General features: G+C 41.8%; 1 protein-coding gene across 2 annotated transcripts in view; it reads right to left on the reverse strand.

The window, feature by feature from the left end:
• LOC114658756 (cytochrome P450 2J4-like) overlaps positions 1-14,570 on the reverse strand; it is a 74,561-nt gene that overhangs the window by 17,494 nt on the left and 42,497 nt on the right. For both annotated transcript variants that reach the window (XM_028810802.2, XM_051932736.1), the window contains one exon: positions 8,790-8,928. In XM_028810802.2, the coding sequence (XP_028666635.1) occupies positions 8,790-8,928 (139 nt within the window). The remainder of the gene's footprint in view (positions 1-8,789; positions 8,929-14,570) is intronic.

A 14,570-nucleotide genomic window follows, 5' to 3' on the forward strand; every position in this document is an offset into this window, starting at 1 on the left:
CAAATCAGCCCCCAGAGAGCTAGGCCAACAGACAATGGAAAACTTTAGTAGAGTAGAAAAAAATTAAAAAGGGAAGAAAATTCTTTCCCCAATTTAAATGCTTATTCTTAAGTGTTATTGATTAGACCAGGTTTTAAAAAATGTTTTGCACAGACCCTCTAAGTGCGAATTTGATTTTTTCCAATTTCAAATATTATAGAACATCAATCACCCACTGACTTAAAAGAGGAGAGTTAGGATTCTTCCAGTTGAGTAAGATAAGTTTACATGCTAATAATGTCGCAAAGGTCATGACAGTTTGTTTGTCCTTCTCCACTTGAAGCCCCTCTGTGAGCCCACCAAACACAGCTGTTAGTGGATTAGGAGGGATTGGAACACTTTATGATCGGCATTTAAACATTTTTGTCCAGAATGATGTCAATTTGGTGCACACCCAGAACATGAAGCCCAGTGAGGCTGGAGCTCGATTGCAACGTTCACAGCTTGGAAACATTTTCCATCCATCCATCCATCCATCCATCCATCCATCCATCCATTATCCAACTCGCTATATCCTAACTACAGGGTCATGGGGGTCTGCTGAAGACAATCCCAGACAACACAGGGCGCAAGGCAGGAAACAAACCCCGGGCAGGGCGCCAGCCTACTGCAGGGCACACCCACACACCAAGCACACACTAGGAACAATTTAGAATCGCCAATGCACCTAACCTGCATGTCTTTGGACTGTGGGAGGAAACCCACGCAGACAAAGGGAGAACATGCAAACTCCACGCAAGGAGGACACGGGAAGCGAGCAAGTAAAATCATCGATTCCATTTACATGGATGGCGTAGTGGTTAAGGCTTTGGACTTCAAGCCCTGAGGTTGAGGGTTCAAATCCCACAACTGTTACCACTGTGTGAGCCTGAGCAAGTCACTTGACCTGCCTGTGCTCCAGTTGGAAAACCAAAAGAAATGGAACCGATTATATCATAAATTGGAAATCATTTGATAAGGCGCCACATGAGAGGGTGGGCATCAAACTAAAAGAAGTGGGAGTTCAGGGTGTGGCATGTAGATGGGTGCAGAATTGGCTCAGACAAAGGAAGCAGAGGGTGATGGTGCAAGGAACCTCATCAGAATTGGCCGATGTTAAGAGTGGTGACCAGCAGGGGGCAGTGCTGGGGCCGCTGCTATTTTTAATATATATAAATGATTTAGATAGGAATATAAGGAAGAAGCAGATGATACCAACATAGGTGGATTAGCAGATAATTTGGAATTCGTTATATCATCACAGAAGGACTTGGAAGAAAACAGGCTTGGGCAGATTTGTGGCAGATGAAATTTAATGTCAGTAAATGTAAAGAATTACACATAGGAAGTAAAATTGTTAGGTTTGAATACATAATGGGCGGTCAGAAAATCGAGAGTCCACCTTATGAGAAGGATTTAGGAGTTGTAGTGGACTCTAAGCTAGAGTGATATTTCTGAAGAGTCAACGGGTGAGCTTTACTAAAATGTATCATCTGTGTTTATATAGCACCTTTAACTGTGAACAAGCAAATTGTTCCTATGTCATCAATACTTAGAAGACACAGCAGCACTGAAGTCCAAGGAGGTTCTGCTCAGCTTTATAACACACTGATGAGGCCTCATCTGGAGTCCTGAGTGCAGTTTGGGTCTACAAAAAGGACATAGCAGCACTAGAAAAAGGTACAGAGAAGAGCGACGAGGCTGATTCAGGGGCTACAGGAGATGAGTGATGAGGAAAGACAGAAAGAGCTGAGATTAACGCTTGCACTAAGTTTAGGTCTGAATGCTCAATGGGAGGTCTGAAAATCAAAAGTCCACCTTATGAGAAGGATTTAGGAGTTGTGGTGGACTCAACACTATCACCTGCCGGACAGTGTTCAGAAGGCTAACAGACTGTTGGGTTATATAGCACCTTGAGGTGTGGAGTACAAGTCACAGTAGGTTCTGCTTAAGCTTTATAACTCACTGGCGAGGCCTCATCTGGTGTGCTATGTGCAGTTTGGGTCTCCAGGCTACAAAAAGGACATAACAGCACAAGAAAATGTCCAGAGAAGAGTGATGAGGCTGATTCAGGGGCTACAGGGGGTAAGTGATGAGGAGAGACAGAAAGAGCTGAGATTAACGCTTGCACTAAGTTTAGGTCTTGTTAGGTCTTAATACTCAATGAGAGGTCGGAAAATCAAAAGTCCACCTTATTAGAAGGATTTAGGAGTTGTAGTGGACTCTAAACTATCGACTTCCAGACAGTGTTCAGAAGCCATTAAGAAGGCTAACAGAATGTCAAGTTATATAGCACCTTGATGTGTGGATTACAAGTCACAGGAGGTTCTGCTCAAGCTTTATAACACACTGGTGAGGTCTCATCTGGAGTCTTGTGTGCAGTTTTGGTCTCCAGGCTAAAAAAAGGACATAGCAGCACTAGAGAAGGTCCAGAGAAGAGAGACGAGGCTGATTATGGGGGGCTACAGGGGATGAGTTATGAGGAAAGATTAAAAGAGCTGAGCCTTTACAGGAGATTAAGAGGAGACCTGACTGAAGTGTTTAAAATTATGAAGGGAATTAGTCCAGTGGATCGAGACTGTTATTTTAAAATGAGTTCATCAAGAACACGGGGACACAGTTGGAAACTTGTGAAGGGGAAATTTCGGAGAAACATTTCTTGTTTACACAAAGAACAACAGACAGTTGGAATAAGTGATCAAGTAGTGTGGTAGACAGTAAGACTTTAGGAACTTTCAAAACTCGACTTGATGTTTTTTTGGAAGAAATAAGTGGACAGGACTGGCGAGCTTTGCTGGGCTGAATGGCCTGTTCTTGTCTAGAGTGTTCTAATGTTCTTATGTTCTAAATGTTGTAAGTCAACTTGGATAAAGGCATCAAACAAATACATAAATGTACATTTATGACATTAATTATTATTTAAGTGCATTTTAAACAGGCAATAAACTGTTAGACAATACCATGAGGTGCATAATACACATTTAACCAAATGAAACCCAACGTCAAATGCTTTGGATTATTTGCCTAGTAAGTAGTGAATACAATTCAAATCAAATGTTTCATTAAGTCTATTGCAAGAAAAAGAAAATAAATATTATGGTGTAATATATGGCAGGGATAACAAATACCATATATACCCTCATATAAATTCTCCCATGGATAAGTCAGGGCTTGATTTTACCGTATCATTTCTGGTATTTTAGAATGTCGGTCAAATAACTCAAATGCGGAAAACTCACACCATTAGTCCAAGAGATTACGATGTGCTAACGGCCACCTGAGAGAGTAACCACAGAGCACACGGCCTTTTATTTTTCTACTAGCAAAATATCCGCGCTTCGCAGCGGAGAAGTAGTGTGTTAAAGAGGTTATGTAAACATATATATACATAAACATATATACTTATATATACATATCTACATATACACATATCTACATATACATATATATACATACATATACACATCCACATATATATACATATATCAACATATATATACACATACAGACACATATATACATATACATATTTACATATCTACATATATATATACACATATCTACATACATACACATCTATCTATCTATCTATCTATCTATCTATCTATCTATCTATCTATCTATCTATCTATCTATCTATCTATCTATCTATCTATCTATCTATCTATCTATCTATTATATAGTACCTTTCACATCTATCTATCTATCTATCTATCTATCTATCTATCTATCTATCTATCTATCTATCTATCTATCTATCTATCTATCTATCTATCTATCTATCTATCTATCTATCTATCTATCTATCTATCTATCTATCTATCTATCTATCTATTTATCTATCTATCTATATACATCCCCGTGCTTTGCAGCGGCGAAGTACTGCTTTTAAATTTTTATTAAGAAGAAAAGCTTTTTAAATTGAGTGAAAATATACCAATAACAATTTGTTAAGGATCTGTTTTTTTGTGAAGCTGACTTCACACAGCGTCTCCGCTGTTTTTACGATTGTTCTGTTTGTATACCACGTTGTCAGTTCAGCACTCCGGTTGGAATATGACCAAGCTGTGCAAGCTTACTGTTAAGAATGCAACTTATAGTTGTACAGGAGAAAAGCAATCTTGCCTCAAATCAATGGCAACCTTTTGTAGGTCTATGAACTTAATTTAAACTTTAGGTTTACACGGTGCTCTGTTTCCATAGTACCTGCACTCATGAATATATCTGTATGCGTCAGTCGCTGAAATCCCCGCGCTTCGCACCGGCGAAGTACTGCTTTTAAATTTTTATTAAGAAGAAAAGAAAACCTTTTTAAATTGAGGGAAAATATACCAATAACAATTTGTTAAGGATCTGTTTTTTTGTGAAGCTGACTTCACACAGCCTCTCCGCTGTTTTATAAACGAACGCCATATAAGGTCTTCCTTTTTCGTTGCTTCGCCAACGGAAGCAGCCTTTTTATTTAATCCATTAATTGTCCGCTGTTTTTTTGTTTGTTTATTACGATTGTTATAGTTCTATTTGTGTACCACGTTGTCAGTTCAGCACTCCGGTTGTAATATGACCAAGCCGTGCAAGCACACTCCTGAGAATGCAACGTATAGTTGTACAGGAGAAAAGCAATCTTGCCTCAAAGTTCAGTCAGTTCACGTGAGCCGTTGAAGTGGTGAAAGAAATTGCAACACAATTCGATGTGTCTGAGAAACTGGTGTGAGATTGGAGGAGGCAAGAAGATGTAAAAAAAAAAAAATAAAAATAAGTGTCGCGTTTTTGAACGGGCGTATAAGTCAGGGTCTGATTTTATGATCGGTTTTTCGGGTTTTAAGACCCTACTTATACGTGAGTATATACAGTACATTTTACTCTAAAAAAATAAAAAAGTGTTTTATTTCAAATGTCACTTTGCTTAGAATAACACATTTCCTGATATCGAGTATTTAAAGAATTGCGTTCAAGTAACTTTTTAAATTTTTGTTTTGTGCCCTCCCTCACCATAACCTATCGCCTATGGTATCTTGCTCAAGGGTCTAGCAGAGTAGGATCTCTTTTGGCAGTAATGGGGATTTGAACCGGCAGCGTTCAGGATACCAGCGCAGATCCTTAGCCCCACCATAGTATTTATTTTTACTGTCAGGTAACAGGTTGCACACTTCTGGACTTCAAATTCAGTTATCTTCTTTGTATAAGATACAATCAGTTGTCTCTCGTCATAGCATGCGCCTGGTGCTTCATTAAAACTTACAAAGCTTTGAACGTCATCCCTCACGTGGTGGTAAAGCTTCCATATTCTGCTCCAATACAGTGCCCTTCATTAAAGAGATACAAACTGTGAAGCCTAGGAGTCACACATCCCATCTCTAGAAAGAAAACTGACTGCAACAAACAAGTTTCTGAATTTTAAGGAGATGTGGATTATGAACTGCTGCTCTGATCCTAGCAGATCTTGCTTGTGTGTTATTTACATGGCAAGGCCGGGTGGACAGGCAGCTGGTTTTGGTTAGTCATTTTTTAGGCAATGGACTGATGTGCCTAAGCCGTTTCGTGTGGTGGCCTCCCACTAGTTACTGCTTCTGGAATCAACGTCCTCAACATCCCAGAGTCCTAGGGTTTCAGAACAAATTACAGAACAGAAACTGCACTTGTTAAAGTAGTCAATGATTTGCGGGTAAATGCAGACAGAGACCATTTAACTGTTCTCATCCTCTTAGATCTGAGTGCTGTACAATTGATTGTGAATTCCCCTTGGGATTAATAAAGTATCTATCTATCTATCTATCTATCTATCTATCTATCTATCTATCTATCTATCTATCTATCTATCTATCTATCTATCTATCTATCTATCTATCTATCTATCTATCTATCTATCTATCTATCTATCTATCTATCTATCTATCTATCTATCTATCTATCTATCTATCTCACGATATTCTTAAAAATCGCCTTAGTCAGTGGGTGGGCCTCTCTGGCAGGGTCTTAAATTGGTTTGAATCCTACCTGGCAGGTAGAAAATTCTTTGTTAGTTGTGGTAATTATACTTCTATGACACATGATATTCTATATGGTGTTCCACAAGGCTCTATCCTGGGTCCGCTACTCTTTTCAATTTACATGCTTCCGTTAGGTCAGATTATCTCGGGGTATCATGTGAGCTACCACAGCTATGCTGATGACACACAGCTGTATTTACCAATAGCACCTGATGACCCCGACTCTCTTGATTCACTGACACAATGTCTCACTTGTGTTTCTGAATGGATGAATAGTAATTTTCTCAAACTAAATAAAGAGAAAACAGAAATTTTAGCGATTGGCAATAATGGATATAATGAGGTTATTAGAAATAAACTTGACGCATTAAGATTAAAAGTCAAGACGGAGGTAAAGAATTTAGGGATAACTATTGACTCTGACCTGAATTTTAAATCACATATCAATCAGATTACTAGGACAGCATTTTTTCACTTAAGAAATATAGCAAAAGTTAGACCTCTTATAACATTGCAAGATGCTGAGATATTAGTTCACACTTTTGTTTTCAGTCGGCTAAATTACTGTAATGCACTCCTCTCAGGACTACCCAATAAAAAGACATCAATCAACTGCAACTAGTGCAGAATGCAGCTGTTAGAATCTTAACTAGGAAAAGAATATCCGAGCACATCACACCAGTCTTAGCGTCACTACACTGGTTACCTGTGCCATTTAGAATTGACTTTAAAATACTGCTTATGGTTTACAAAGCCTTCAATAACTTGCCCCATCCTATATATTGTACTGTCTGTCACCTTACACTCCAAATCGTAACCTTAGATCTTCAAATGAGGGTCTGCTTAGAATTCCAAGAACTAAACTTAAAAGAAGTGGTTAGGCGGGCGGCCTTCTGCTGTTATGCACCTAAAATCTGGAATAGCTGGCTAATACGATGGAGCACTTTAAAACACTGCTGAAAACTCATTACTTTAACATGGCTTTCTCAGAGCTTCATCTTAGTTTAACCCTGATATTCTGTATATGCATTGAATTATCATTTTTTTTCATGGCTCTACAATCTGTACTAACCCCTACTTTCTCTTCTGTTCTTTTTCTGGTTTTCTGTGGTGGCGATCTGCACCACCACCACCTGATCAAAGTACTGTGATGTTCCTCCATTGATGGATTAAAGGCCAGAAGTCCACATAACCGTCACCATCAAGTTCTTCCATGTGAACCCTGAATACCATGAGGACTGATTGAGGTCATTGATGTTAGGTAGAATGCCTAGAGGGGGCTGGCTGGGTGGTCTCGTGGCCTTGGAACCCCTGGAGATTTTATTTTTTTTCTCCTGCCGTCTGGAGTTTTTTTTTGTTTTTTTCTGTCCTCCCTGGCCATCGGACCTTACTTTTATTCTATGTTAATTAGTGTTCCCTAATTTTAATTCTTATTTATTTTGTCTTTTTTTTATCTTTCTTCATTTCATAACTTTTATGGACAGAATTTCTAGGCGCAGCCAGGGTGTTGAGGGGGTCCGGTTTGGTGGGCTCAGGATTGGGTCACTGCTTTTTGCAGATGATGTTGTCCTGTTTGCTTCATCAGGCCGTGATCTACAGCTCTCTCTGGATCGGTTCGCAGCCGAGTGTGAAGCGGCTGGGATGAGAATCAGCACCTCCAAATCCGAGATCATGGTCCTCAGGGTGGAGTGCCCTCTCAGGGTTGGTAGCGAGATCCTGCCCCAAGTGGAGGAGTTCAAGTATCTCGGGGTCTTGTTCATGAGTGAGGGAAGAATGGAGCGTGAGATTGACTGGTGGATCGGTGAGGCATCCGCAGTGATGCGGGCTCTGCATCGGTCTGTCGTGGTGAAAAAGGAGCTGAGCCGCAAGGCAAAGCTCTCAATTTACCAGTCGATCTATGTACCTACCCTCACCTATGGTCATGAGCTATGGGTAGTGACCGAAAGAACGAGATTGCGAATACAAGCGGCTGAAATGAGTTTTCTCCGCAGGGTGTCTGGGCTCTCCCTTAAAGATATGGTGAGAAGCTCAGTCATCCAGGAGGGGCTCAGAGTAGAGCCGCTGCTCCTCCACATCGAGAGGAGTCAGATGAGGTGGCTCGGGCATCTGATCAGGATGCCTCCTGGACGCCTCCCTGGTGAGGTGTTCCGGGCACGTCTAACCGGGAGGGGGCCCAGGGGAAGACCCAGGACACGCTGGAGGGACTATGTCTCCCGGCTGGCCTGGGAACGCCTTGGGATTCCCCCGGAAGAGCTAGAAGAAGTGGCCGGGGAGAGGGAAGTCTGGGCATCTCTGCTCAAGCTGCTGCCCCCGCGACCCGACCTCGGATAAGCGGAAGAGGATGGATGGATGGATGGATGGATGGATGGATCTTTCTTCATCATGTAAAGCACTTTGAGCTACACTGTTTGCATGAAAATGTGCTATAGAAATAAATGTTGTTGTTGTTGAGTCGCTCATGCAAGTGTCACTTTAGTGGTACATCCCGAGAATTCTATTTATGTATGTAAATGAATTTTGTCCTTATTTGAGACATCTCCTTAAACAACAACGACAGTAGACTATTTCTTTTAAGACAAAAAACGCTTTTTAACATATTTTAGTAGCATTAGTGTGTTGCACTGTGTTAGCCATTATGGAGGCAATGAGAAGTCAAGCAAATTGACCCCTTTTATTGGCTAACTAAAAAGATTACAATATGTGAGCTTTCGATGCAACTTAGGCACTTCTTCGGGCAAGATGTTATCACCATATTTTAGCAGAATTGGTCAAAACACTTACGCTGTATGTGGGGGTATTTCGCCATGTAGAGAAGAGCCCAGCGTAAAGTGGTGGCAGTCGTTTCCGTTCCAGCCCCAAACAGATCCATTGTGCAGCAGCACAAATTTTCCTCGTTGAATCCCGCCGACTCATCTTTACACTGAAAGCCAAAAGACAGAACAACGTTCTAATAAGGCGTCCTGCCATCTACTTGTTAGTCACATACATTTAGTGCTACTTTCATCTTAGCTGCCTACTACATAATTTCAGTCAACACAGGCAGTACATGGTGATTTGTAACGACACTGCAGCAAGCTTTACAGAACTGCTGACAACAAGCTCTGGAAACTAAAATGTAAACTGAGAAAACAAAGAAACCAAATTTTTCCAATTAGTAGTAATGAGCAATAAATGTTTGATGCAATGTGAAGAGCATCACAAAAATAAACTCAACAGTATAGTAACTGCAGGGTTATTTCCATTCTCGTTTCACCCCTTCTTCATTTACAAGCTGCTCCCAAAGGAATGGAGTCAACACATCTGTAAGAGCCAATCTTAGAAAGTTAAAGTTTTGAGTTAAACTCATATTAATGTTTGCTTAATTTGAATAGAATATAATTTCTACCAGCAAGCCCGCGATTCTCGAAAGAATCGCAAATCCAAGAATGGCAATCAACTCATGGAGGATGGGTGCATCCTGGGAAATGTCATTTAATTAAATAAACATATTTGTACTAAAGCGGTTGCTTTTTGGAGCTGTGACTCATGTTGTTGTGGTGTTTCAGACGCGAGTTGTAGGCGCCTTGTTTCCAAATGCATGACAATATCGCGGTGAAACGGAGGCTCAACATCACTTTGAATCACAATTGCCACTTCATTAACGATGGGAACATTGTATCGTCTTGGATCCTGTTATTTGTCCTTTATTAGCACTACGGCAATTGTAGTTGGTGCCACACCGTCCGCCTCTGCATTTGTATTGGCCTCTCTTTCAACCTCATGTAGCATTTTCATAGAGTGTGCTAATGGGTGATTGTTTATGACTTCAGCTACGTTTCTCATTATTAGCTCTGTGGTTGATATACTGCGTCATCCAGATGTAACACGTACATTTAGGCACCTTTGCGGTGGTGATTTGGCTCAGGGTGCACTGTTCCAATCCGATGCAATATTTGTCAACACACGTGTAAACAGTATGGGCCATTCCCAGGGGGGAAGCCAGTGTGTGATGAAATATCATGGAGGGTGGGTGCGTCCTGGGACAGTTCATTTCAACGTACTTCTGTTATTGCTTTTCTTCATGCAGTCTCGTTTTTGTTTTTTTATGGCTGTGTCGTCGTATATGCGGTGGTGTGGCCGGTCGCGTCCGGGCGGCTGTACAACCTGGCATGCACGCTTTACCTCAGGTATAGTTCACAGGTCGTAGGCATGGTAAAGTTTCCATTTAATTCAATAATCCCATTTGAACTAAAGCAGTCTCTTTGTGTGGGCGCCTTCGTTCATTGTTTTTATCCATGTTGTTTGGGCGCCACCTACTGACTCTGGGAAGCCGCCGCGTTGTCGTTTACGGTTAGGAATTATAATTGCACTTACGTTTAATACAGAGTCTGTCTTCTGTAGCTGTACTGTTAATAATGAATTCCTGTAATGTGATTCAAATATGCTGTGTAGTGTGGACCTTTGGGGATTCCGTAGTAACTCGGGTTTGACTCTGGGGCGGGGCGCTGAATCCATCTGGTCTCGTTTGTGTTATTTCTGTGGCTGTGTCGTTAGCTATGGGCTCGTTTTTGTTCGTTTATTGTTATTATCCATCTGGTCTCGTTTCTGTGTTTTCTGTGGCTGTGTCGTTAGCTATGGGCGGGCTCGTTGCAGTGCGCGTGCGCTTCAATGCGCCCTGCGTCCATAACCTTCGGTTAGTAATATGGATAGTCATAGTCAATGGTATAGTCTTTCCCCCTATAAGTTAGTAAGAGATAGAACCTTCTTGCTATAACTGAGAAACAGTGTGATAATAAACTCCTGTTGTGTTTAGAACATGTCCCAGTAAACAGGGACTTGAAAGACTCTGGGAGCGGGGATAAGCATACAGTTTTCTGACCATTTTGAAATGGTTCAGAAAGTATAAGTGATTAGTAAACATTTAAGATGTAACAAGATTAAGCTTAGAACTGAATTTTTCTTATTATAAATTTTTCTTTTTTTTGCTATTTTAATTTTTCTTTTTTGTGTGAACAGTTTTACTTTGGAAACTTAACTAAACATTTAAAAAACGAAGATATTTTGTCTGTGGAATCATTTCTGCGCGTCAGGCCTTTGTTGAATCACATTGTTTTTTAGTTTGAGCTGCTGAACTTTGGAAAGTTCGGGAAAACGCAGCTACAACATCACAGTCGTCAGATGTTCTTCATTTTAGCACCCAAGCTCATTTGAAATTGCATGTCGTCAGGTCTTTCTCGGCTCACCTCAGTGAAATGAAATGTTGAATGGAGCAGAACTCTTTCAGATTAAACTACAAAACTGTAAATTACCACTAAAGAGCAACTTAAGAGCACGAGCTCCGTCCTCAGTCACTCTTGACCGAGATCTCAACAGACCTTCTTCTAATGCAAGGAATCTTGGTGTCATCTTTGATTTGTTTTTGTTCTTTATTTAACCCTATACAATTTCTTGTATTAGAAATTTATTCGTTTTTGCATACCCCTTCAGGGTCAGCCATTGTATAGCGCCCCCCTGGAGCAATTGCAGGTTAAGGGCCTTGCTCAAGGAATGGAGTCAACACATCACAGTCGTCAGACTTCTTTATTTTAGCACCCAAATGCAACGGTCCAGTTGGATTTTGGTTGCATTTCATCAAGGCATTCTAAACTCAGAACTTTCCTCAGTGAAATTAAAAGCTGGATGGAGCAGAACTCCTGGAAATTGGCACTGAAACACAACTTCTTCTCAGTCACTCTTGACGGAGATCTCAACAGAATTTCTTCTAATGCAAGGAATCTTGGCGTCATCTTTGATTTTTTTTTAGTTTTGTTCTTTATTTCACCTTATAACCCAGCCACATTGGATGTACAACCAGTGTGTTTTTTCGTGCCGATCCCAAACCCGGATAAATGAGGAGGATTACATCAGGAAGGGCATCCGGTATAATACTTTGCCAAATCAATATGAGGACAACAATACAAATTTCCATACTGGATCGCCACCAGTACTGTTAGCTAACAGGGTGCTGGAAGAAATTGGGCTACTGCTGGCTGAAGAAGAAGAAGGAGAAGAAGATGGGGGAGACGTGTCCGGAGGCAGGAGGAGAGGAGGAAGGTAAAGAGAGTGGAACTGAGGGTAGGAACTTTGAATGTTGGCCTGGTAAGGGGAGAGAGTTAGCAGATATGATGGAGAGAAGGAAGGTTGATATATTGTGTGTGCAAGAGACTAAATGGAAGGGGAGTAAGGCCAGGTGGATCAGAGGTAGATTCAAATTGTTCTATCATGGTGTGGATGGGAGGAGAAATGGAGTAGGAGTTATTCTGAAGGAACAGCATGTCAAGAGTGTTTAGGGCGTGAAAAGAGTGTCAGGCAGAGTGATGATTATGAAGCTGGAAATTGAAGGTGTGATGATGAATGTTGTTAGTGCATATGCACCGCAAGTTGGGTGTGTAATGGGTGAGAAAGAAGATTTTTGGAGTGAGCTGGATGAAGTGATGAACAGTGTACCCAAGGGACAGAAAGTGGTGATTGGAGCGGATTTCAATGGGCATGTTGATGAAGGAAACAGTGGAAACGAGGAGGTGATGGGGAGGTATGGTGTCAAGGAGAGGAATGAAGAAGGTCAGAGGGTAGTGGATTTTACTAAAAGAATCGACATGATTATGGTGAATACGTATTTTAAGAAGAGGGAGGAACATAGGGTGACGTACAAGAGCGGAGGAAGATGCACACAGGTAGATGACATCCTATGCAGAAGAGTCAATATGAAGGAAACTGAAGACTGCAAAGTGGTGGTAGGGGAAAGTGTAGTTAAGGAGCATAGGATGCTGGTCTATACAATGGCGTTGGAGAAGAGGAAGAGAGTGAGGGCTGAGCCAAGGATCAAATGGTGGAAGTTGAAAAAAGGAAGACTGCAAGGTTGAGTTTAGGGAGGAGGTGAGACAGGCACTGGGTGGCAGTGAAGAGTTACGAGACAGTTGAGAAACTACAGCAGATGTAGTAAGGATGACAACAAGAAGGGTGCTTGGCGTGACATCTGGAAAGAGGAAGGAGGAAAAGGAAACCTGGTGGAGGAATGAGGAAATACAGGAGAGTATACAGAGGAAGAGGATGGCAGAGAAGAAGTGGGACAGTCAGAGAGATGTAGAAAGTAGACAAGAGTACATGGAGATAAGGCGCAAGGTGAAGAGAGAGGTGGTGAAGGCTAAAGAAAAGGCGTATGATGAGTTGTAGGAGAGGTTGGACACTAAACAGGGAGAAAAGGACCAGTACCAATTATAAAGAACATCTGACAACTGTGATGTGTTGACTCCATTCCTTGAGCAAAGCCCTTAACCTGCATTTGCTCCAGGTGGTGCTGTGCAATGGCTAACCCTGAGGGGGTATCCATAAACCTTCTCTTTGGCCTTCCTCTTTTACTTTTCCCTGGCAGCTCTATCCTTAGCCTCCTTCTCCCAATATACCCAGCATCTCTCCTCTGCACATGTCCAAACCAATGCAATCTCGCCTCTCTGACTTTGTCTCCCAACCGTCCAACTTGAGTTGACCCTCTAATGTTATCATTTCTAATCCTGTCTATCCTCGTCACACCCAATGCAAGTCTTAGCATCTTTAACTCTGCCACTTCCAGCTCTGTCTCCTGCTTTCTGGTCAGTGCCACCGTCTCCAGCCCATATACCATAGCTGGTCTCACTACCTTCCCTTTCACTCTTGCTGATACCCGTCTGTCACAAATCACTCCTGACACTCTTCTCCGCCCATTCCACTCTGTCTGCACTCTCTTCTTCACCTCTCTTCCACAATCCCCGTTACTCTGTACTGTTGATCCCAAGTATTTAAACTCATTCACCTTCGCCAACTCTACTCCCTGCATCCTCACCATTCCACTGACCTCCCTCTCATTTACACACATGTATTCTGTCTTGGTCCTACTGACATTCATTCCTGTCTTTCTCTACAGCAGATCTCCACCTCTCCAGGGTCTCCTCAACCTGCTCCCTACTATCTCTACAGATCACAATGTCATCAGCAAACATCACAGTCCACGGGGACTTCTGTCTAATCTCGTCTGTCAACCTGCCCATCACCATTGCAAATAAGAAAGGGCTCAGATCCGATCCCTGATGTAATCCCACCTCTGTCACTCCTACCGCAGACCTCACCACTGTCACACTCCCCTCGTACATATCCCGTACAACTCTTACATACTTCTCTGCCACTCCCGACTTCCTCATACAATACCACAACTCTCAGTCACCCTGTCATATGCTTTCTCCAAGTCCACAAAGACGCAATGCAACTCCTTCTGGCCTTCTCTAAACTTCTCCATCAACACCCTCAGAGCAAACATCACATCTGTGGTGCTCTTTCTTGGCATGAAACCATTCTGCTGCTCACTAATCATCACCCCCCCCCCCCCTTAACTGAGCTTCCACTACTCTTTCCCATAACTTCATGCTATGGCTCATCAATTTTATCCCCCTGTAGTTACTGCAGTCCTGCACATCCCCCTTATTCTTAAATATGTGCACCAGCACACTTCTTCTCAACTCCTCAGGCATCCTCTCACTTTCCAAAATTCCATTCAACAATCTGGTTAGAAAC

Source organism: Erpetoichthys calabaricus, chromosome 10 (assembly GCF_900747795.2).
Source record: "Erpetoichthys calabaricus chromosome 10, fErpCal1.3, whole genome shotgun sequence".
NCBI classification, from domain to species: Eukaryota; Metazoa; Chordata; class Cladistia; order Polypteriformes; family Polypteridae; genus Erpetoichthys; species Erpetoichthys calabaricus.